Source organism: Ailuropoda melanoleuca, chromosome 15 (assembly GCF_002007445.2).
Source record: "Ailuropoda melanoleuca isolate Jingjing chromosome 15, ASM200744v2, whole genome shotgun sequence".
Lineage (NCBI taxonomy): Eukaryota > Metazoa > Chordata > Mammalia > Carnivora > Ursidae > Ailuropoda > Ailuropoda melanoleuca.
In genome coordinates, this window is record NC_048232.1 from 75,079,163 (window position 1) to 75,101,595 (window position 22,433).

General features: G+C 51.2%; 1 protein-coding gene across 3 annotated transcripts in view; it reads left to right on the forward strand.

Annotated features, from left to right (window-relative positions):
• TBCD (tubulin folding cofactor D) overlaps nt 1-22,433 on the forward strand; it is a 163,655-nt gene that overhangs the window by 104,228 nt on the left and 36,994 nt on the right. For 2 of the 3 annotated variants that reach the window (XM_034644393.1, XM_011233838.3), the window contains exons 16-21: nt 5,605-5,634; nt 8,038-8,123; nt 13,480-13,560; nt 18,007-18,080; nt 19,554-19,671; nt 21,204-21,264. In XM_034644393.1, the coding sequence (XP_034500284.1) occupies nt 5,605-5,634; nt 8,038-8,123; nt 13,480-13,560; nt 18,007-18,080; nt 19,554-19,671; nt 21,204-21,264 (450 nt within the window). The remainder of the gene's footprint in view (nt 1-5,604; nt 5,635-8,037; nt 8,124-13,479; nt 13,561-18,006; nt 18,081-19,553; nt 19,672-21,203; nt 21,265-22,433) is intronic. The other variant, XM_034644394.1, reaches the window with a different exon arrangement.

The following is a 22,433-nucleotide window of genomic DNA, read 5'->3' on the forward strand; positions in this document are numbered from 1 at the left end:
TTAGGTGGGAAAGGATGTGTAGTAGGCAGTGGCATGGCTACACAGGTAAGGTACCCACGTGCATAGTTCTTGAGGGGTGGGCCCTGCTGGAACAACTGTTGCTCCTACAGAAATGCCAGCAGTTTCTTTCCCACAGGGAAGAAGCCAGGCCAGGCAGCACTCGGCCACAGCTCTGTCTTTCTGTCCTGCCGTTCCCAGGCCAGGGCTTCAGCTCTCAAGGGCATCCTTTCCAGGGCACCTGGCACGACACATGGGCCGTGGGGTGTGGACCCAGTTTCTGGGTCTTGTCTTGGGGTTCCTGTGGGGCTGGCGGCTCCGAGGCGGGAACGGCCAGTGGGGTCTGCACCCGTGGCTGGCTCTGTTGGGAGGAAGGTGTGGGAAATGGCAGGGCCTTCACCTCCCTCTTACTGGTGTGTGTGAGCTCAGGTCTGGGGTGTATGTGTTCCCTACGGCTCTGCATACAGGCTCTTGTCATCTGTGAGTAAAAGAGAAGCTTACTGTTGCTTTCTAGTCTTGATGGCTTTTCTTTTTCTTGCCTAAGTGCGCTGGTAGGGGGAGCTGCAGGTACCGAGCTGAGCAGAGGTGGGGACAAGGGACACCCTGCCTTGCTGTCAGTCTCAGGGACAGGCCAGCTTTTACCGTCCGGTGTGGTGGTTGCTCTCAGGGTTTTGTAAATACGCTTTAGCAGGTTGAGGAAGTGCTGCTAGTTTGTTGTGAGGGTTTTTTTGTTTTTGTTGTTTTTTTTTTTGTTTTAATCATGAATGGATGTTTGCTTTGGAGATGGTCAAGTGGTTTTGTGCTGTATTCTGTTAATATGATGTGTCCTATTAATTGATTTTGCAGGTATTAAACCAACCTTACATTCCCAGGTTAAATCCCATTTGTCTTGGTATCATCCTTTTTCTTATGTTTCTGGATTCAGTTTGCCAAAGTTTTGTTGAGAGTTTTGAGTCTGTATTCGTAAGGGATATTGGACTGCTGTTTCCGTTTGTTGTGATGTTTTCTGGCTTTGGAATTAGGGTAATCTGGCCTCATGGAAGGAATTGGGAATACAAGCTCTTCCTCTTGTATTTTGTAGAAGTAGTTTTAAAAGCTTGCCATGGAGCACCTGGGTGGCTCAGTCGGTTAAGTGTCTGCCTTTGGCTTAGGTCCTGATCTCAGGATCCTGAAATCGAGCCCTGCGCCGGGCTCTCTGCTCAGCGGGGAGTCTGCTTGTCCCTCTCCCTCTGCTGCTCATCTCATGCTCTGTCTCTCAAATGAATAAATAAAATCTTAAAAAAGAAAGATTGCTATTACTTTATTTCTACTTTATTTATTTATTTACTTGATAGCGCACAAGCAGGGGGAGCGGCAGAGGGAGAGGGAGAAGCAGGCTCCTCACTGAGCAGGGAGCCCAATGTGGGGCTTGATCCCAGGACCCTGAGATATGACCCAAGCCGAAGGCAGATGCTTAACCCACTGAGCCACCCACGTACCCTGTCTTTGTTTCTACTTTAAATGTTTGGTGGAAGTCATCAGTGAACCCATCTGGGCCTGTTCTGTTTTTAGTTTCTTGTTTCTTTGGAAGTATTTTGTTATTAATTCAGTTTGTTTAGCTTGTCTGTTCTTTCTAGTGAAGGAACTTCTCTGTCCATCTAAGCTGTCCGATGCAGCCACAGGACACGGGGGGTGGGGGGCAGCGCTCCCTCTGCCACTTCTCATGCTGTGCTCTGTCCCATGTCACCATGAGGATGGTTGGCACTGCTGTTGACACGTGGCAGGTGCTCCACAGATGCATGTTTCATGAGTGCGTGACTGTGGACCCGGGGACCAGCATGGCACCTGCTCCCTTTGCTTGGGATGATGCCAGCGGAGCGTGGGCCTCCCTTGTGTGCGGGAGCTCCGTTGGAGAGTCTCCTGTGGCCCTGGACAGTGCCTGCCTGACTGCCTGCTCTCTGTACCCCAAAATAGGTCTGACATAAGAGGTGCTTGGCCTTGGGCCCTTCAAAATTTTGTCTCAAGAGAAAGTTTGCCAGCTAAGTTAGTCTCTTCTGTGTTCATGCAGTTTTGTTTCTGTTGTCTGGAGCCTCAGTAGGAAGCCCCGTGATTCCTTGAGAGGCCTTCACATTGCTGCCCTGACATTTACCTGCTGGCCATAATCATAAGACACTTTCTTTTTTTTTTTTTTTTTTTTTTAAAGATTTATTTATTTACTTGACAGAGATAGAGACAGCCAGTGAGAGAGGGAACACAAGCGGGGGAGTGGGAGAGGAAGAAGCAGGCTCACAGGGGAGGAGCCTGATGTGGGGCTCGATCCCAGAACGCCGGGATCACGCCCCGAGCCGAAGGCAGACGCTTAACCGGCTGTGCCACCCAGGTGCCCCCATAAGACACTTTCAAACACCATGATCATTTTTTGTTAAATCTGGACTTAAGAAGTAGCTTTTACGTTTCTTTGGTTTACTATAAAGTCAAACATTTTAATGGGAAGCAGTAGTGAAATCAAAGCACTGATACGTTTATAAACCCTGAGGAAGGGGTGAAAAAAAACAGAAATGATTTTGTTTGTTTTTCAAGTTGGAATTAAAATCCTTCAAAATTAGCAGGAGATTCTTTGCATAGGACACCATCTGTATACAGCTGCTAGGTAAGATTAGAAGTGAGGATAAGAGAGGCATTTATTTAAAGCTCACTTGAAAAGCTGAGGACTGAGTAGGTGGTAACTCGGAATGAATTCCCTTCCCCGGCGCTGCCTCCACAGATAAAAGGCATGTTTTGCCCTTTCTGGCTCCTGCTTGTGCCCCTGTTTCATGCTCTCTGTGCTGGGTCATTCCCTGCTGAGGTTAGGAGGCCCTGGGCCCATGCGCTCGCCTGAGGACAAGGTTACCCTGCTCACCCAGGGACCACAGGGCCACCCAGAGGGCGTGGGCACAGAGAGGGTTTGAGCTGCTGTGTCCCTTTGGACCTTCCTCTGCGGCCTGCGGTTCCCACGTCACCAGTTCCTGCCTGCAGTGTAGCGACGTGCCTCCAGGTCTGTGCTGGTGATGGTAGAAATGTGAGTTTGCCAGGCACCGTGGGGCGTTGATGAGTGCTGTGTTCTGTCTTCACAGCAACTGCGCGAGGATCTGAGTGGGGTGGCGAACGGAGGCCTGACTGGTTGATGAGGGTAAACACATTCGTGAACACTTAGTTATGTAGCTGTTTAGCGTTCATTACTCTCCACGTTGGAAGGTACCCACCTGGCCTGCAAATGTGTCGACATTTTGAGAAGACTTGTCCCGAGCTGGGAAGGAAGGATGGTGCAGATGGGTGGCCCTGTGCTTCCTCATGCGAGGGTCAGGGTGAGGAGGGAGACGGAGCCTGCGAGCCTTGCTTCATCTGCAGTTACACTAAATCTCCTTAAAGGCCACATTTAGCTAAAAGATGTTTGGTGTCTAATCCTCTGTGTTACTGCATTCTGACTTTCTGTGTTGATGGTGCGTGGATGGAGTCGTGCAGCGTGGGACTCTTAGGACTGCTGTGTTCCTCGCAGGTCCGTCCTGCTCCTTGCTGGTCAGCTCCTGGTGGTGGCAGAGCCGCAGTCCCTCGAACCGTTTGCGTGTTGTGGGAGCTCTGGGTTGTGTCTGGTTTTGTGCTGTTTTAAGAATTAAGCTGCTGTGAGCGTTCGTGTGCCGGTGTTTGTGTGACTGTGACTTCTCTTTCTGGATGAATGCAGCAGCACCGTGGCAGGCCGATGGTGGTTGCCTGTTTAGCCCTGCGTTCCGAGGCGCTGTGCCGTTTTACCTTCTCACCGGCAGTCTGTCCGGGATCCCGTCTTCCCGCAGCTTCGCCAGCATTCTGTGTTTGTTACGTGGTCCTATCAGGTGTGTAGTGATCCCTCGTTGTGCTTTTAAGTTGCCTTCCTTGGATGGAGAGCACCTCTCCATTGTTTTTGCTCCCCAGCCTCCCCTTTGGTAGAGCGTCTGTTCGAGCCTTCTGCCTGTTTGCTCGTTGGCTGCTGTGTGTGCTCTTGAGTGTGGAGCTCGTTAATGCTCCAGGTGCGAGGTGCTCCCTCATCGGTGTATGGCTCCCGGGCCTGCTCCCAGGCTGTGGCTTCTGTCCTCCTGACAAGGCGTTTCGCAGAGCAGGAGTTTTAAAGTTTGATGTGACCAGTTTTTCAGTTTTTCTCATGTGGATTGTGTTTTCAGTGTCCATTCTCAGAATTCATGGCGTGGCCCTCGGTAGTAAAGGCGTTCTTTGTTTTTCCATTCTGTTCCACCCCTCTCCGTGTCTGTCCTCTGTCCACGTGCAGTCAGCCGCCATGCTGAGGACAGCCATTCCTTCCCTCTCTTCTTCAAGACTGCTTTACCTGTTCCAGGGCTTCGTTTTTCCACATAAATCTTGTGTTACTTTTTACCTTTTTGATGTCATCAGAGTGGTAAATGGGTTCCTAAATTTTGTTGTTATGGAAATTGACATTATATCATATTTCCATTGCCTTTTTGGTTGGTTTCTTATTTTCTTTAATGAATTTATAGCAAAAGGTTCAAAATGGTATGTAGTGAAAATCGAGTCTCCCTCCTTCCAGTTTGAAAGCTGTGGGAGGGCCATGGGAGAAATGCCCGTCTGCTTGTGCCTGGAGACCACCCTGGTTCTGGTTTTCCTGTGGGACCTGCTGGAGATGCTGGCAAGGGGCAGACTCGAGTCTCTGTGCTTTGGTCTCTCAAGTTCCTTTCTGCACACCTGCATATGCTCCCTCTCACGCCCTGTAGGTACGCAGTGAACTGCCCCCACAGGCTCCTCTCCACGGGAAGGGGCTGCGTCCATGGGCAGGGAGCCCTCCCAGGCTGCCCTGACTTCAGACCTGTCACATGCTGACCACATGGCTGTGAGGTGGTGGCCTATGCTGCTGTGCTCTATGTCCTGCTCTGTTGGGGAACTCTGAGCCCTGCTGCTTTGGGCAGAGTGGAGTTGGGGGCACCAGCTGGGTAGTAGATGGGAAAGGAGGCACTGCCCGTGCGCATAGGCCCTGCTGTTGTCACTGCGCAGACGGCCTGCCTGTCACCCCTCCGCAGAGCAGGTGGAGGTGCAGGATGGGGGGCCAGCGGGGAAGGGAGCAGGCATTTTAAAGAAAGCACCTACAGACACTTCATTCTGTTTAAGTAAATATTTTGAGCTCTGGGCCTGTGTTGGAGGCCCAGGGCTTGTCCGTGACAGCCCCTGGGGGAGCCGACGGGAGGAGGTGGGCCATTTACGTTCATCATTGGAAGCTGCTGTCACAGAGTTCCCAGGAAGAGGGTCTCACGTTGGATTTGATTTAACTGACTGATCTGACTCTGTTCTCAGGCCTCTATCTAGGGCCTTGAATTAGGCGTCGGTGAGAAGCTTGGCGTCCACATCTAAAGGACACTTTTCAGGATGTGTCTGATTTTATAAACTGAATTGTGGTTTAAAAAAGCACCAGGACCTGGAGACAGAATGACAACTACCCTGGAGGCTCTGATCTGCCAACAATGAGGACTTTTATTTAAAAAAATAAAGCCATGGGTCATTTGTGCGGCACGGCGTTTGTTTTGAATTTCTCTCCTGATGTTTAGCAAAGCACAGCCCTAACTCACCTGCTCTGTTTGTTCTTCTTCTCCTTAGGCTGCTTTCCAGGAGAATGTGGGGAGACAGGTATGGCTACTTCTTGAAGTCTTCATTCCTAAAACTTCCTGTAGTTTTAGCAGTAGAAATACCGAAAGCTACAAACTTGGTATCTCCTTGCATTGTTAGATGAGGGTAAAGAATTTACCTAGAATAAGCTAATATTTAATTCAGTGACGTGTGGTCACAGACCCACTCATGATGTTATCCAGGGGAGAGTCGACACAAATTTTAAACAGTTAGTATTGTGTTTTATGGGAAACCCGAATGTGTAAGTATTTCACACATACACACACGTCAGAGGTCAGTGCCTTACGCATTGCCACCGGATTTTAGCAGCTGCCTTTGGGTGAGGGAGGGATGTGGGTGGAGGAGCCCGGCTTCTCAGGGACAGAGACGTGATCACTGCCCATCCTACGTGTGGTAGGAGCCAGCTTCTGGAAGCCATTGACCCTGTGGCCTCTCTCTGTACCCACCAACCCCATTGTGCCCCCTAGTCCTGAACCTCTCATGACTGGTCAGCCTTGGCTGGGTGGTGTGGCTCTTACCACCAAGTCATTCATGTTGTGTGTGCCAGTGGCCACACTGGGACGTGTGGCCAGCCTGGGGAAGAATGGACCGGAGGCGGGTCATGTTGGGGGAACAGTGAGCTGAGCTCTGGTAAGCGCCCCAGGAGGAAGATCTGGGCTGAAGAGGGGTGCATTGTGGGCGAGGGCATCAGCAGATGGTGCTGGGGGACAAGAGGAGACAGTGATGTGCGTCTGGGACTTGGGGGTCAGAAGTCAGGCTGCAGGGCCTAAGGGGAGCCCCATGTAGAAGTCTCACTCAGCAGTGGGAGAGGCAGGCCTCAGGGAGGGAAGCCTCAGGTAAAACACAAGCATTTTGACTTGGTGTTGGGGTGTTTGGGGGGAAAATGCCCCCTATGTGGGGAAAGTGCCCCCTATGTCCGTGAGGGCCCTCGTTGCAGACCCCAGGGGCCTGGGTTCTGCACGCTGGGTCCATGGTCTCCCGGTTTAGTTGCCGTTCTCCTGGGCTGCCAGAGGCCGGGATGAGGGCTGACCCTTCTGCTTCCACAGGGGAGGCGACCTTTGGTTCTTGGTGGGACGTTCTCCCAGAGTCGGCCCAGGAGGACCATCGAGTCCTGCTCCCACAGCTGGCTGCAGGGCACATGCTGCTTTGTGCTTCATTCTCCTCTAGCACCTCTGCCCCTCGGGGTCTCTCGCCTTCTTCCCTGGCTCGGAGGTGGTTGGGGCCAGTGTCCATGGGTGTCCCTTAGTCCACGTCCACCTGGGGCCCTGGAAACTTAGAAGATAGCGGTTCCCTAGGAGAAGATAGCTGACCTCTGAAGGGGAAAAGCTTCAGTGTGTCGGGGCCGCAAGCGTGGGGAGCTCCAGAATGCAGTGCTGCTCTGGCTAAGGAAGGGGTTGGACAGGGAAGGAACCTGCTGGAAGCTGAACTGAGGGTCTCTGGGCACCCCAAAGTCAGAGTCCAGGAGAAAGAGGTGTCTCCCCACCCCTGGCTTCCAGTCTGCTGTGGGCCGAGCCCTGTTCCAGACACAAGGTGGTCTGGACCAGGGGTGCTGTTGGTTCCTGGCTCTCATCGTGTCCCATTTTGTGGGGACACTCGGGTTGGGTGGACTTTCAGGGAGAGGAAAGGCCTTTAACCATGGTCTAGGTTCAGGGAATCAGCCGGAGCTGGTGTTCCTGGGGGGGTCCCCTCACCCACCCCACCTCCCCTGTACTGATGTTTCCCATGAAACCAGCGTACACATAGCACAGGGTGCGGGGGAGCCTTGCAGCTGTTTAAGAGACACAGACTTGGAAGGAAGTGGAGTCTGCTGTGGGCCCAGGGTGCCCCCCAGCCCTGCACACGGCAGTGTCCTACGGTTTGGTGGGAACGTTGGAGAAGGAGGATGTGAACTTGACAAAGTAAACAGGGACACACTCTGGGGAGGGCATATAAACTCCCTGACTTGGGATGAGGTGATTAGTGATGTTTGCATGTTTGCGAGAATTCCCCAAATGTGACACACAGACTTGAAGTGCGCAAATGGTGCTGGGAGAATGGCTCACAGGGTTGCTACAGACCTTCTGTGTATAACACATGCGGTATCTGGGACGCGCATGGGATCAGGTGTGCCTGTACTGTTGAGACCGGGTTTTGTTTGTTTGTTTTTGTGGTGTGGGTGTGACGAAGGTCTCTTAAACATTTTAAAATTGAAAATGTTTGAGTTGTTGGAAAAAAATAATGAAATATTTTTAAGTGGTTCGTATCCTACTAACGCAGCGTCCAGCGTGAGATGGACAGCCAGTGAGTTGTCCGCATGCCTCTGTCGTAGGTGTGAGCGGGTATGAACGTGGCCGTTGACCTTCTGGAAATGCCTCCCCTCACTTGTGCCATTTGTCGTCTTCTCCCTCTTGACTCTGTGACTAGGGCACTTTCCCTCACGGAATCGATATTTTGACTGCAGCGGACTACTTTGCTGTCGGCAACAGAGCTAACTGTTTCCTGGTCATAAGGTAAGTTGTTAATTTGTCACAAAATACGATACTCCCTGTGGTGCAGATGTCAGAAAATTCTCCACAGTTTTCCTTTTCCCCTGAAAAGGTCACTAAGAGTAGACGTAATTTACATGACCGAAATTTGTGTTTCCTGGTGATTGGACCAGGCGCCTAGTGTGGGATTCTGTTTACGTTAAGACTCTAGAAAATGCAAATTAATCCAAAGGGACAGCGGGGTCTGGGTGGCCTGGGGAGGGGTGTGGGATCTGCTTGCTTTTTAAAGGGTGCTAACAGTTTCAAGCGTGATAACCAGAATAAGTGCTGTCTCTGGGTGTCCCCTCCTCCCAGCCCTCCCTGTTGTGTGGGTGCTGCCTCTGTGCCGCCTTCGCGCCCCACGCTTCCTCCGGCTGCCGCAGACCCACCGAGGTGGCTTAGAAGGGATTGTTCGTTTGTTTTTTCTTTCCAGTAAGTTGGTGCTTCCCAAGTTGAAGGGGTCTCTGGGTTGTTTCTGAGATGCGAATAAGAAGAGGTACTTGAGAAATCAGGTCAGGGGTAAATGTGTAATATTGCCAGCAGCGCTGCAGGACCTGAGTCAGACGTGCACCTGCACGACTGGTGTGTGGGGAGGCATCTTGCTGCCTTGTTAGCTCCTCGCTGCGGCGCCAGCACGGGAAGGGCACGCTGTATCACCCGTGCTGTGTCGCCCTGAACGTGCGTTAACCATTCTGCACCCTAAGGAGAGACTCTCCAGCACCTGTGCGGACCATGGAAGTTACTTTTCTCCATGACCAGCGTGCATAGATTTTTTTTTAAAAAACACAACATTTGGCCCCTTTCTCAAAGAGTCTTTGACTAACACACTGTATTTTTAGCACCCTTTCCATCTTTTCTGAACGTCTAATGGCTTTCTGTGTCTTATCAGTTCTTTCCTGCTTTTGTTCTGTTTTCTTTGTTAATATTTGAATATATATTTTAATGTGGAGCATTTACTGTGGGGGGTGGGGTGGGAGGAGGAGAGGGAACCGTGCTGAGGGGGACAGCCCAGGAGGGATGGTCCGGTGTCAGCGGGGCCCAGCTTGCTGTAGTGGGGGGCTTCTGAGCCATAGTGAGGGGTATGCATCATCCTGAGTCACGGGACGTGGCTCGAGAGGTCTGCGTTTTGGCAACTGGAAGTGTGGCGGTCAGGTCCCTTGTGAGGCGGAGGTTGGTCAGGACCCCTCACAAGTTGATTCTTCCGGAGATTAGAGTTTCTGGCACACAGACAGGAATGGAAGCAAGTTGAAAGCAGCAGGTGAAGAGAGTCAGGTGGGGCGTACCAGCAGGTGCCTCACCTTTGTTTTTACTCCGACAGCTTTGTTAAAGTTCTGAGAGCACGAGGACACTGCCCGTCTCACACGTGTGTTCTGATCTGTTGCCACGCCCAGGTAGTGGAAGAGCTGCCACCAGAGTTCCCCAGGCCCCTTCCCCGGGTGGCTCCGGTCTGCTACTCAGAGTTCGTTTGCACTTTAAGTGGTGTGAATGGAATCACACGGCGTGCACCCTGTATTTGTGCTGGTTCTTTCACTTGTCGTGTGCTAAAGATTCATTACTTGGTTGCTGACCAGTATTCCATGCTTGTCTGTCCCAGTTGAGGCACACCTGGGTGTCTCCAGTTTGGGGCAGCTACAGGTAAAGCAGCAGTGAATGCCCACGTCCACACCTGTCTGTGGGCAGGTGCTTTCGCTTGTTGAGGGCCTAGGGATGGAACAGCTGGACCCTAACTTTTTGAGAAACCGCCAGACAGATTTCCAGACAGTGGCTCGGTTTCACATGCCCCCGGCAGCCACCCTTCGCTGTGGCCCATCTTTCTAATTGTGGCCATTCTAGTGGCTGTGCAGGAGCAGCTCCATAATCTGTGTTTTCCTAACGGCTGATGGCTTTGAGCATCTCTCGGGGGCTTCTTTGGTCAATCTTTTACCTGTTTATTGGGTTAGTTTTCTTCTTACTGAGAATTTGAGAATTCTTTATATAGTCTGGATACAAATCCTTTTTCAGGTAAACAATCTGCACATGTTTTCTTTTTGCCTATGATTTGTCCTTTCAGTATCCTGTGTATTCCTGAGACTAAACCTCTAAAAAAGTCGTGTTTATTTCTGTACACCTATTTTATTACATATAATTTCCATATAGGAAGATTCACCAATTTAAAATGTGGGTTTTGGCTGATGGGTGGCCACCACTGCGGTCAACGAGGGGCGCGCTTCCCTCCAGAAGATCACTCAGTCCCTGGCCCTGGCAGCTCTGATCCGCCTCCTGTGCCCAGAGTCTGCCTTCTTGGGAACTGGTGTGAACGGAGTCACGAGGTGCGTTTGCTTTTGTGTCCTGGCTTCACTGTGTTACTGAGTTCTGCTGTCCCCTGCCCTGTCCCTCATTCACCAGCTGGTGGTCACTCGAGCCCCTTTGATGTCAACATGTGAACACAGGGCTGTTTCTGTTGGGACACAACAGTGGTCGTTGGCACTTTCTGTTGTGGGTGTCTTGTTGCTGGAAGTTTCCTTAGCAGATTTCTGACATCTGTGGTCCTGTGCATGCTTCTTGAAATACATTTTGTTGTATTTTGCTTTCCAGTAATTTGCACATTCCTGTCATACAAGTTCTTCGAACTAAGGAGCCCTTGGAGCAAACTGTCTCCTTCCCTGCCTCCTAGCTCAGCGAACGGCATGCCACCTACACAGTCAGCTCCGTTTTGCTTCTCTTGCTGTCTCCTTCCCCACATCCACTTGGTGACCTAGTTCTGTCACTTCTGTGTCCCTAATAGCCTTCAAATACTCCTCATGCTGCGGATCCCCTCAGCTGTCCCCGCGGCCCAGCTCTTACTCTCCCGACACTGGCCAGGTCCTCGCCTGCTACCCTCTGCTGACACCCTCTTTAGCTCTGCACTTGGCCTCCGTGAGGTCCCTGAGCACTCAGGGAGTGCTGTACACCGGGGGGTGGTTCCGGCCGTGTGTCTTCCCCATGGTCAGCTGTCAGTGGGTGCCAGAGCTCGACTAGAACTCAGGTGGCTGGCCTCTGTCCGTTTCTTCCCGTGAGGCCACTGGTCATGGATGCTGGCCTGGGGCAGTCCGGTCTGGCAGATCCCGGGGCCCTTTGGTGATGGGGATCCTGTGGTCACATCTTGGCTCCTTTTCTGACAGCTTGTGCACTGTCCTGGTTTTTCTGTTTTTCCTTCTGACTTTATCTGTTTCATCACAGGGTTAGAGGGTCTCTCAGTCTCACTCACCTCTGGAGAAGCCTCTGCTTTTCTTTCTTTCACATCCAGAACAAACACCTCCTCTATCTGGCACCTTGTAGCACATGCCTGTCCACACAGCACCTGTGTTCACCCCGTGCATGTGCACATGTGTGCCTACCCAGGATTCAGGAACATCCGTGTGTTTCCCCCTTTCTCAGCCCTCTGTGCCATCCACTTTGTCTCTCAGCCACCATGTAACTCATGTGGCTGATGGCTCAGTCTGTGGCGGGGATGTGTGGATGGCGTGGCCGGTGCAGACAGTATGTGTAAGCAGTGGAGGGTTTTAGAGGAACGACACGTACAAGTGTGTGTTTGTGAAGTAGAAAACACAAGGGCGTGGGTCTTTCAGGGCTGCTCTTGTGTCCTGGTTCCATCCCGGGGGTCCTCGTCCTCAGTTCCTCGGGTCGTCTTCTAGAGAGAGTCGGTTTGTGTCGCACAGATGGGGATGTTGTCTTCCTTCTGGGCACGCCGAGCGATGGCGCCCAGTGCACAAGGTTGTCATGGCTTACGTGCTTGTCTGCGGAGGACGACCGTCCAACTGTGGGAGATCAGGAGGCGGCTCGGGTTTACTGTCCCGCACGGCAGAGGGTGCGCTCCCTGTGCCGACGGGCAGCACTCCTGTGGCACATCTCTCCACGTCCTGTGTCTCCTGTGTGGACATAGAGTGTAATTTGCTGGCCTGTGGCTTCTGTCTCGTCTTTTGCTGTTATACGTGATGTGAGGTGAACATTGTTGCTCGTGGTATTTCTCACCTCTGTGGTTGTATCTCAGTGAATTAACAAAAGTGGGCTTGCTGGATCTTTATGTTTTCAATTTCCTGTTTGATGCCAGTCACTGTCCGTAGAGGCTGCACTGGAGGGGTGCTCCCGGCGGTGTTTCTGGATGTCTCTAGATCCTTCCAACAATGGCTGTGACACCCCTCGCCCCCGACTTTGGTGATCTGACAGATGGACGGAGGCTTTCTTTCTGTCTCCCATGAGGAGGGGGCTGAACACGAGCCGTGTCCGTTTTCTTCTCTGTAAACTGTCTTTGAGGATTTTCCTATGAGGTGATGGCATTTTCTTATGGATTTGAAACAACTTTATTTTAAAAAAGTCTTTTATTTGTGATAACGGTTGCTGATATTTTTTTTTGAGTTTGTTTTTATCTTTTGACTTCGTTTATGGTGCGTTTTTCCTGACAGACATTTTTCTTTTTTGGTTACGTATCTGAATGTACCAATCTTCTTTAATGGGTTTTGAGATGTAAGTAGAGAGGCCTGTCCTACTTGGAGATTTTTTTTCTTTTTTTTTTTTTTTTTAAAGATTTTTTTTATTTATTCGACNTAGAGACAGCCAGCGAGAGAGGGAACACAAGCAGGGGGAGTGGGAGAGGAAGAAGCAGGCTCATAGCAGAGGAGCCTGACGTGGGGCTTCGATCCCACAACGCCGGGATCACGCCCTGAGCCGAAGGCAGACGCTTAACCGCTGTGCCACCCAGGCGCCCCTGGAGATTTTTTTTTCTTAATTGTCCTACAGTATTTTCACTAGATGTAACTTTTATTTTTGAGGCATAATTTACATTCCGTCAGCTGTCCTGGAGTGAGGGTAACAGTTTAGCGAGAGCTGACAGTGCACACACCTGGGTGACCAGCACCTTCATCGAGATGCCGCGGGCGCGTGGCCTCAGCCCGCCACTGTGGGTCGCTGATGCCGTTTGCAGAATGTCACATAAGTGGAATCAGAAAGGACGTGCTCTTGCGTTGGGCTTCTTCGCTCGGCGAGCTGGTTTGGAGTGTTGTGCGTGCTGTGTGCTGTGAGCGGCCTCCGTGCCGTGGCTGCTGCAGGGTACCTCTTAGCTCACCTGTTCTAGATGTTTAGGCTGTTGTGAGGTTGTGGCTCTGATGAATAAAGCTGCTGTGGGCTTTTATTTGCAGGTCTTCATGTGGACCTTTAGCTTATTTCTCCTAGGTAAATACTTACAAGGGGATTTCTGTATATCTAACTTTATAAGGAACTACCAAAGTTTTTGAATGTGGCTGTGCGATTTCACCTCTCACAAGCAGGTGTGCAGGAGTTCCTGCTCCTTCCCATCCTCACCGCCTCTGAATACTGTCTTTTTCAGCATGTTTATTGCCGGCTTTCCTGAGTACACACAGCCAATGATAGACCACCTGGTGACCATGAAGATCAGCCATTGGGATGGGTAAGTTTTGTGTTTTTGTGCTTGTCTCATTAGTGATGTATTTTATTAGATTATCTGTCAAATAAGAATTCTTATGTTTTTTTCCCAGAGGAGAGGTTAAATTGAGATAAGCCTTGAGTATATCTTCTCATTGTAGATTTCATATTTTAAGATGACTTTTGAGAAGTGATAGGAGTTCCAGTTTTCATGCCTGGTGTGCTGATTAATGGTCTGTGTCCAGTTTTACCTCTGGAGACCTTAGGTGTGCCAGGTGTGAAATGTTCCCGTGTGGATACTGTCGTGATGGCGTGTGATGGAGGGCCGGAGCAGCCTCCCCAAGCACTCCCTCGGTGGCCCCTTCCTCCACCACTGCCCTGCGTGGCTGCTCTGGCTGGCGGTCTTCTCTGTTGTCTCCTGGAAGCTAGCAGGCTTTGGCGGCTTTTCCTGATTATGTAGCAGTCTCAGGGCCTCTGAGCGTTTCACTAGTTCACCGTCCCTTCACAGGGAGGGCTCCCTGTGTGATCCAGAACACAGGGGAGTGTCTGTGCCGCCAGCTGCTGTTACCGCCTCTGGGAAGACGAGATTGCTTCGTTGTAGGAGGGCTTGGTGTGGCTGCTGGTGCAGACAGGAGATCTCGAGGGCGGTAAGTGCCCGCAGATATAAGTAGCTCATTGGGCTGTACGTCTAGAACCCCAGCTTTTGGGTGGGCGTCACCTGCAGAAAGTGCTTTCTGATCTGCTGGGGAATGTGTTCCAGCTTCTGCCAGGACCACCGCCACGTGTGGCGAGGCATCGGCGTGTGTGCTGCACGTGCGGGAAGGCAGGGGTCTTCTCGGGAGTGGGGCGCCTCCGTGTGCCGCTTGCGTGGGTACGGCCCGCCCACCAGGAGGCCCCCCTCTCCGTTTCCTTGCCGGGAATCTTCCTGAGAATTGTGCTGGTTTCTGACACTTGAGGCATAACTGCAAAGATTCTCGTAATTAGGACAAAGATTCCACGCACTGAACCTGTGAGAAATTAATTAGCCTGTCAGTCAGTAGGGTATTTAAGACCAGAATTGTACATGTGTTATTACCCGTGGTGTTGGACCAAACTCTTGAGCTGTTGAAATCTCCAGCTGATGTCAGAACATTCACTTCCTTTAGTTCTGACACTTACCTTTCACATATTTTGGGTGGGCCTCTCTCGTTAGGTGCATTTGCATTTATAATTTTTGTCTTCCAGTGGATTGGCCCTTCATCATTATGACATGTCCTTCTCTGTTTCATATTAGATTTCTTGTCTTAAAGTGGGATTTGATACAATTATAGCATAAGGGTAGGCATTCTTTCTTTAAAGGGCCAGACAGTAAATATTTTAGGTCACCATTCTGTATATTTTATTGTTTTTTCTTTATATGACCTTTTAAGATGTAAAAACCATTCTTAGCTTGGGGCCTTACCAAAAGAGGCCCCCCGATGGAGCCCTTGTAGCAGCTGCCTGCCTGCTGCCCTTTGCTCTCAGCCTGTGTGTGTCTTGTAGGGTCTTGCTTTTATATCCATTCTGACAAAGTCTGCCTTTTGTGTGAAGCCTTCAGTCCGTGCACATTTAACGTAATCGTCAGCACGGCTCACGTGTCATCTTGCTGTTTGTTTTCTGTTTTTTTCTCATGGCTTTTGGTTTGTTAATTTAAGAAAAGGTTCTTTGTGGACATTTTCTTTTTAGAATAAGCTCTGAAAACCTGAAAGTGTTCAGGGTGTGTGAGCCACAGCATGGAGGGAAATGTTGTGTGGTCCTGCTTTCTCTGTCAGGTTTGGAGGCCCTCAGGATGGCATCAGCGAACACTCCAGCACATGGGCTTTACGGAGATGATGTGGCCTCGTTATTTTGTGGTTCTCTAAGGTGGAGATGTTTCTGTGTCTGTCTGTCTTTGGCCTGGATTCTGTTAGTGACATAGCAGTTGGAAGTTCACAAATAGGGACTTTCCAGTTCTCTGGTTAGCACATGGCTTGCTCATGGAAAATGGGGAGCCCCTTGCAGAATTCTTAATAAACACGGTTGTGTAGTGTACCTTGACTGGTACAGGGATTCTGTTTTGCCTTAAATAGTATCACTTTTAAGAGCTGTGTTCCATTGCCTTGGGTTTCTTTTTGAAAGTTTTCTTGACACCCAAAATAATTTACATATCAAGATAAACATAACTTAAAATTTTTTTTGATTATGGGAGAATATACATAATATCTACCATCTTAACTACTTTTTGTGCACGGTCAGTAGTGTTCCATAGGTTTGCCTTGTTGTGCACCCGTTACTACCATTCACCTCCGGAACTTTTTCAACTGAAAAACTGAAACTCTGTCCCCATTGAACAGGGACTCGTCCTCCTCACTCCCTCCCTTAGCCCCTGGCACCCATCATCCTACTTTCTTTCCCTAAGAGTTCGATTCCTCCAGGGTCCCGATGTAAGTGGAGTCATGAAATATTTGTCCGTCTGTGACTGGCTGATTTCACCGACTATAATCTCCTTAACTTGCATCCGTGTTGTAGCAGGTGACAGGATTTCCTTCCATTTTAAGGAACACTCCCTTGTGTGTATAGACCACATATTCTTCACCCATCCCTCTGTTGGTGGACCCCAAGGCTGCCTCCATCTCTTGGCTGTTGTGAAAAATGCCGCTGTGAATGTCGGTGTGCAAATAGCTCCTCAAGACCCCCCTTTCAGCTCTTTTGGGTAAATACCCAGAAGTGGAATTACTGGGTCATATGGTAGTTCTATCTTTAATGTTCTGGGGGAGCCCCCAGAGCCATACTGGTCTTCATAGTGGCTGTGCCATCTTACGTTCCCACCCTCCATATCTCACCATTCCTTGACTTCTGCTCTCCCGACGGTGGCCGTCTTCGTGGATGTGAGGTGGCATCTCGTGGTTTTCATTTGCATTCCCCTGATGATTATTGACGTCGAGCACCTTCTCATGTGTTAGTTGGCTATTTGTGTATTGTCTTTGGAGAAACATCTCAGGTCCTTTGCCCATTTTTAATCCAGTTACTTGTTTTTGTTGTTGGACTGTAGACGTGTTTCATATATTCTGATATTAATCAGTCATCAGATACATGACTTGCGAGTATTTTCTCCCATCCTGTAGGTTGCCTTATCACTCTGTTGACTATGTCCTTTGATAAACAGAACTTGTAAATTTTAATGCAGACTATTTATGTATTATCCATTTACCCATTTTTACTTTTATTACCTGTGCTTTTAGTGTTATATCCAAGAAGACATCATCAGATCTAACATCATGAAGCTTTCCCCCTCTCTTTTCTTCTAAGAGTTTATAGTTTTAGGTCTTCTGTTTAGGCGATAAATACAACGGTTTTAAGTAGAGAAAGGTTGTGCTCAAAGTGGCAGTAATTGGGAAAGATGCATATAACCTTGCCTGTTGGAGTGGCCGCCCCCTTTGCCTCCTTGGGACTTATTCCTGCTGAAATAAATGGTTCTCTGCTCTGAGACCCATTCATCCCTCGTTCTTCAGAAACGGCTTCCTGAATGCTGACCGTTTATGGAGGCTTTGGGGGTGCAGCTCTGTGTTTGGTTGGTTTTAGTTGCTGGATGGTTTAGTGTTGGGCATGGCTGTCATGGGTGTGTGGCGTTGTTTCCTGGTGCTGAGACATCCCTGCCTCCAAGAACTTGTGGTTTGCTGTCGGAAGTGNGGGGGGGGGGGGGGGGGGGTCATCCTGTTTTCATGTTTCTGTGTTCACTCAGTGCTGATGTGTTTCAGATGTTTAATCATCCAAATACAGATAGCCCTCTTTTGCATGTTTGTTTCCACTTTAATGTTTTTATCCTGTTTCTGTGTTGTCCTGTTGTCGTCACCCAAAGCATTGTTGTTTGGTGATGACTCTGTTTCGCTCTGCCCTCCTGGTGCCTAGTGCCCAGGGGTGGGGTGGGGTGGGGTTGGGGAAGGTGGGTTTGGTCAGATGCCATCTGGCCCCAGGGGCTCAGAGGGCCTCAGGGTCTCACTTACCAGCCCTGGGGGGTTCCTTCTGTTGTTTGATGTGTTGAGATGTCTGATGTGTTTTGATTGGAAATATCTGTACTGCTGTGATATGTGCCTCCCATCTATTAAGCTTGAGCCATACGACATTTGTCCTGTGCAACCCCTGTGGTCCTCACAGTGAGGATTTCACGTGGCTCTGCCCAGTAGCCTATCTTCTGAATCCCTTGGGGTGTGGGAGGTTAGAGACACCCAGAGGAGGAGGCCGTGCCCCGTGCAGGCCTGGCTCAGGCCCTCCGTTTGGTGAATTTGCTTGTCCTTGTGTGTTACAATCACAGGTGCTTATTTGTTTGTTCATTTGTGTTTATTTTTATTGGTGGTTTTGAGTCAGTGGCCAGTTGGCACTTCTGTGTTCCGTCTGTCCTCTCTCTTCATGAGTGGAATCAAGCTCGAATCATCAGAAGGAAGGAACTGACCATTGTCTCCATCCCTCCCCCCAGGGTCATCAGGGAGCTGTCTGCGAAAGCTCTGCATAACCTGGCACAGCGAGCTCCTGAGTACAGTGCCGCCCACGGTAGGTGTGCCCTGGTTGTCCTGCTAGTGCAACACACACACGTGTGTGTGCTCCTGTGTATCCGTGGTCCACACAGCAGAGGGTGAGGACAGGCCGCTGTGCTGACGTCCAGGCCTGAAGGGCTGAGAATAACATGGTGTTTCTCTCTTGCTGAGAAGCGTGTGACTGAGGAACTGGTCTGCGCTGGGTCAGGGGACAGAACACAACCAGATGTCACGAATGGTGTGGTGTGTGCCCTGAGTGCAGGTGCCAGTTACTGCAGGGAGCAGACGGGTTCCGTGAGGGATCTCGTGTATTTCAGAAGTAGTCCTTTCTTTCTTTCTTTCTTTTTTGGTGACGTAGTTCATGATGTAAGACGTTAAGGAAGGCGCTTCTTCCTGGCAGCTGCTGGCTGGGGGGTAGCCTGCTGTGCTGTTGGCCAGGCTCTGCGGGCGAGAAGAACTGCCGGGTCCAAAGTGATCACACCCATTATCGTTAAGGAAAGAACCATATTCCAGAGTGAACATACACCTGATTTCAGTGTAGGGAACCATACTCAAATTTCTTTAAATTATGCTTATTCTCACTGACTTTTATTAGGGGAACTAGTGGTCACATCATGGCTCATCGTTTGGAGTTACCAATCTTACTTTCGTGTGCCTCTCAACGCACTCTGGGGCGGTAGTTCCTAAAGGTCTTCAGCGTCATGGTCTGCTCATGAAGTGTGATGTCAGAAGTCTCTTGTTGACCTATAATCAATCATCTTCATGGCCTGAATGAAGGGGCGCTCAACCTCGTCCTTTCTTCCCAGTCGGAGAGCGTTAACAGGATGAGGGATCTCCCCAGTTCTTGAACACTGACTGTTGCCAGCTGCCATGCTTGAGCACCTGTGTGGGACGCTTCTGGCTTGGACGCTGTCTGTGTCTGCAGCAGGGCATTTGTGCGTCCAGGGAGTGGAGGCTCAGAGGGTGTGATTTCCCTGCTTGGTGGGGCAGAGCTGCTGTGGACATGGCTCCTTGTCTGCACTCCACCAGCCTGGAAGGGCTTTGTGACTCTGCTTTCTGTCCCCAGAGCACCAAGGTCATAGAAGCTTCCTTGGCTCTGAGCAGGGCAGCAGGCACCCACACTGAGGTGCGTCATGCACAACTGCAGGGTCCTGCTGCCCAGCCTCCATCCTGCTCTGTGCTCAAGGCAGAGCCCCTGTTGGCCATGCAGCCACAGCAAACACCTGGTTCTCTCTCTTCACTCTGTGTCCCTGCCCTGTGTCTCGGGGACCTGGGGATCGGGAAGCCCCCCCCCCCCCCCCCCCCCCNCTCTGGGTACCGAGGAGGGTTTGACGTGTTGACTTGGGTTAAGTCCTGGGTGTGGCATTAATGGCCCTTCCAGAAGTCCCTTTCCAGGGGTATGTCTCCCCCTTTGAATCCTGAGTCTGTGAGTCTGACACATTATCCCTCCGCACTCACTGATTTGTCGTCCGGCCCCTGTCCTTTGCAGTTCTCCCGCGTCTGCTGTCGATGACGCAGAGTCTGGACCTGCACACGCGGCACGGAGCTGTGCTTGCCTGCGCAGAGGTCACCCGTGGCCTGTACAGACTCGCAGCGCAAGAGGACAGGTAGGAGAAGCGCCCGCGGCCCCATGGAACCCCTGTGGTTGCGAGCTGGGAACCCCGTGCACCTTCACGCTTGTTTATTTGTGATGGCGTCTCTGAGTTGTCAGATTCCTGTGTTTTATTGGGCACAGTTTTTCATTGTTCTCTCTCCTCTCACGAGTCGTGTCCGTTGATGGACCTCTGCCTCTCTAGCGGGAGCCTGCGAGCCCCTGGCCAGCTGGGGCCGCCGATGGCCTTAGGCGTCAAGTAGCTGTTTCCCTACGTCTCCTTGTCTTTCTGGGTATCAAGTTAGGTTATAAAAGCAAGATACGTTTTCAGAGAGGGTAGTGAGTGGGCCGTATACTCAGTATTCTTTGCTCATTATTACTTTTCATAATTTAGAATACCAGAGAATATAAATGGTAACATTTCCACTGAGAACCTTTCTAACCAGCAGAGTTCTAACAAAGAATGGGGGAGCACGTGGTGTGGGGTCATTGGAGCAGCTCTGAACGTGCCATGTTTTGTAAGTTTGTAGGGCTACCATTTGGGTTTCTACTTCTTTCCAGCCGACTTTTCCATAGAAGGAAAAGCTCACAACACACTACAGAGTCTGTAACCTGGATTTTGGACTGCACTTTGGGAAACACTGTGTTTTAATCCCATCAGATCACTCTGGATGATTCCCTGGGGGCTAAGTGAGGCAGGGTGCTGGCAACAAGCCCAGGAGCTTTGGTCCGGTTCACCCCCTAGATGCACACTGTCATGCAGCCTTAAGGACGTCCACATGGGGGTGAAATGGCACCTGCGGGCCAGGCCGAGGACTTGTTGTCGATGGCAGAGCTCTCTGTGGTTGAGCAGAGACCACGAGAGAGCCAGAGTCTTGCCCAGGGCAGCGGCGTGGGATGCAGCAGGGTGTGACAGCCTGGGAAGCTGTCCAACAGGGCAGGTCAGAGAGACCAGTGCCCGGGGTTTTCTTGGGGGCTGGGATGTGGGTGGCCTCTGCCTGGTATGGACCCACATCCCAGACTCCCAGAAGGAAAGCAGGTTTCAGCATAAGGCACCTGGTTTGTACCAAATGTCTAGGCACAGAGAGTCCCCCTTCACAGTTAGGGAAGGATGGGAAGCCTCCTAAGATCAGGTTCTTGGATGCGAGCTGAGGGCCGACTGTGCCTTTCCAGGGCGACAGTGAGGCCACCGTGTGAGCTCTCGTCTGGTCCCAAGGTCCTCAGCTCAGCATCGGGGGTTCGTGACTCTTTTTGCAGACAGTCATATTGGCTGCTCTGTGGCCTTGGGGTCCCGGCTCTCCAGCAGGGCTCCGTCTGTCCCCATCCAGGGCTGTGTCCATCATCAGCAAGCTGCTGCACGAGTCACGGCTTTACGGGAGGGTCATACACCCATCCTCTTTGAGTAGGTGCCGCTTTAGGGGTTTACCCTCTACAGGTGTTTGCGGGCGCTGGTTGGGCACCTGAGTAAAATGCAGCACTTTCTGAGCCCCAGGCTCCGTTGGTGGTGGTGTCCTCAGGATCTCGGCTGTTGTGTTTGAACCCATGCAGGCCTGTCACAGACTACGTGGATGAGGCAGCAGTGCGGGGCCTGAAGCACATTCACCAGCAGGTTTGTGTCAGCCCGCCAGAGGGTCCCTTTCTCCTGGTCTCCTGGTGCCTGGAACTGACCCCTGCCCTTACAAGCTCTCTCCCCTCTCCTCAGCCCTGATCGATGCCCCAGGCTCATCTGGGGTGGGAGGGGCCTCCTGGAGCAGGTGCACACGCTCTCCTCCTGCCACCGAATGGGGCCCGTGCCGGTGACATGGCCACTCCTATCTGGTGCTCGCCTTTCTGTTGCGCCTGGCCACACTTGTCCGCTGGGAGCCCGGCAACTCAGGCGCGTGCCACGCCTCTGTCAGGGACATGGCCTGTTCTTGTGGAGGCGGCACATAGAATGAGCGTGATGGCTTTGACTCCCACCTGTGCCTCCATGGTGGGATTGCAGTCTGAAATTACGCCCAGAGTCTGTGGTTGCACACCTTGGTGGCGGGGGGTGGGGCAGAGGGGAGTGTGTCCATTTCTGTGAGTTTTTGAGATTTTCCAAGGCTCTGCGATTCAGGAGAGGTGAAGTGTGAACCGTAAGCCTAGTGTTACTGGATAACATCACAGTCACTCGTGAGGACTTAGATGGGTTGAGTGTTTGTTGTTCTGAATAGAGTGTATTCTTGAAGATTTATCTCTGTACGTGTAATACGCCATTTTGATATCAGACCCTCCCCTGCAGATGCCACTGGCTTTATGAGTTTGCACATCCATTCAGTGGGGTGTGGGCATGCCAAGAGGGTGCAGTGTGGAGACTCGGCAGCCAGGTGGGACATCCCCGAGCTGGGGTCCCTTGTGGGGTGCAGGAAGCAGCAGAGACTGCCCCCTTGAGTTTTGTGGGGCACGAAGAAGGCGTTGGGCAAGCTCAGTGCCGTCTTGGGGAGAGGGGTGCTGGTGGTGAGGCTGCCCAGGGGGCTGTCTGGAGACCCTGGAACCAGGACACAGGTTGGTCCTGGCTCCCCTCCCTGTGCCTTGGTTTCCCCTTCCATGTGGGGGGCACAGGAAAGCAGGCTGTCGTGAGGTGCTTGCTGGGAGTAGAGTGGGCTCCGTCGTGAGGACCCCGCCGTCAGCTCTCTGAGGACACCCAGCCTGAGAAACGCTTGTTCCTGCTCTGCCCTCATCACTCCTGTCCAGTGCTCAGTAATGTTCTGTACCTACTGTGTCATTTTAAAAAAAATCAACTAATTTAAACACCTA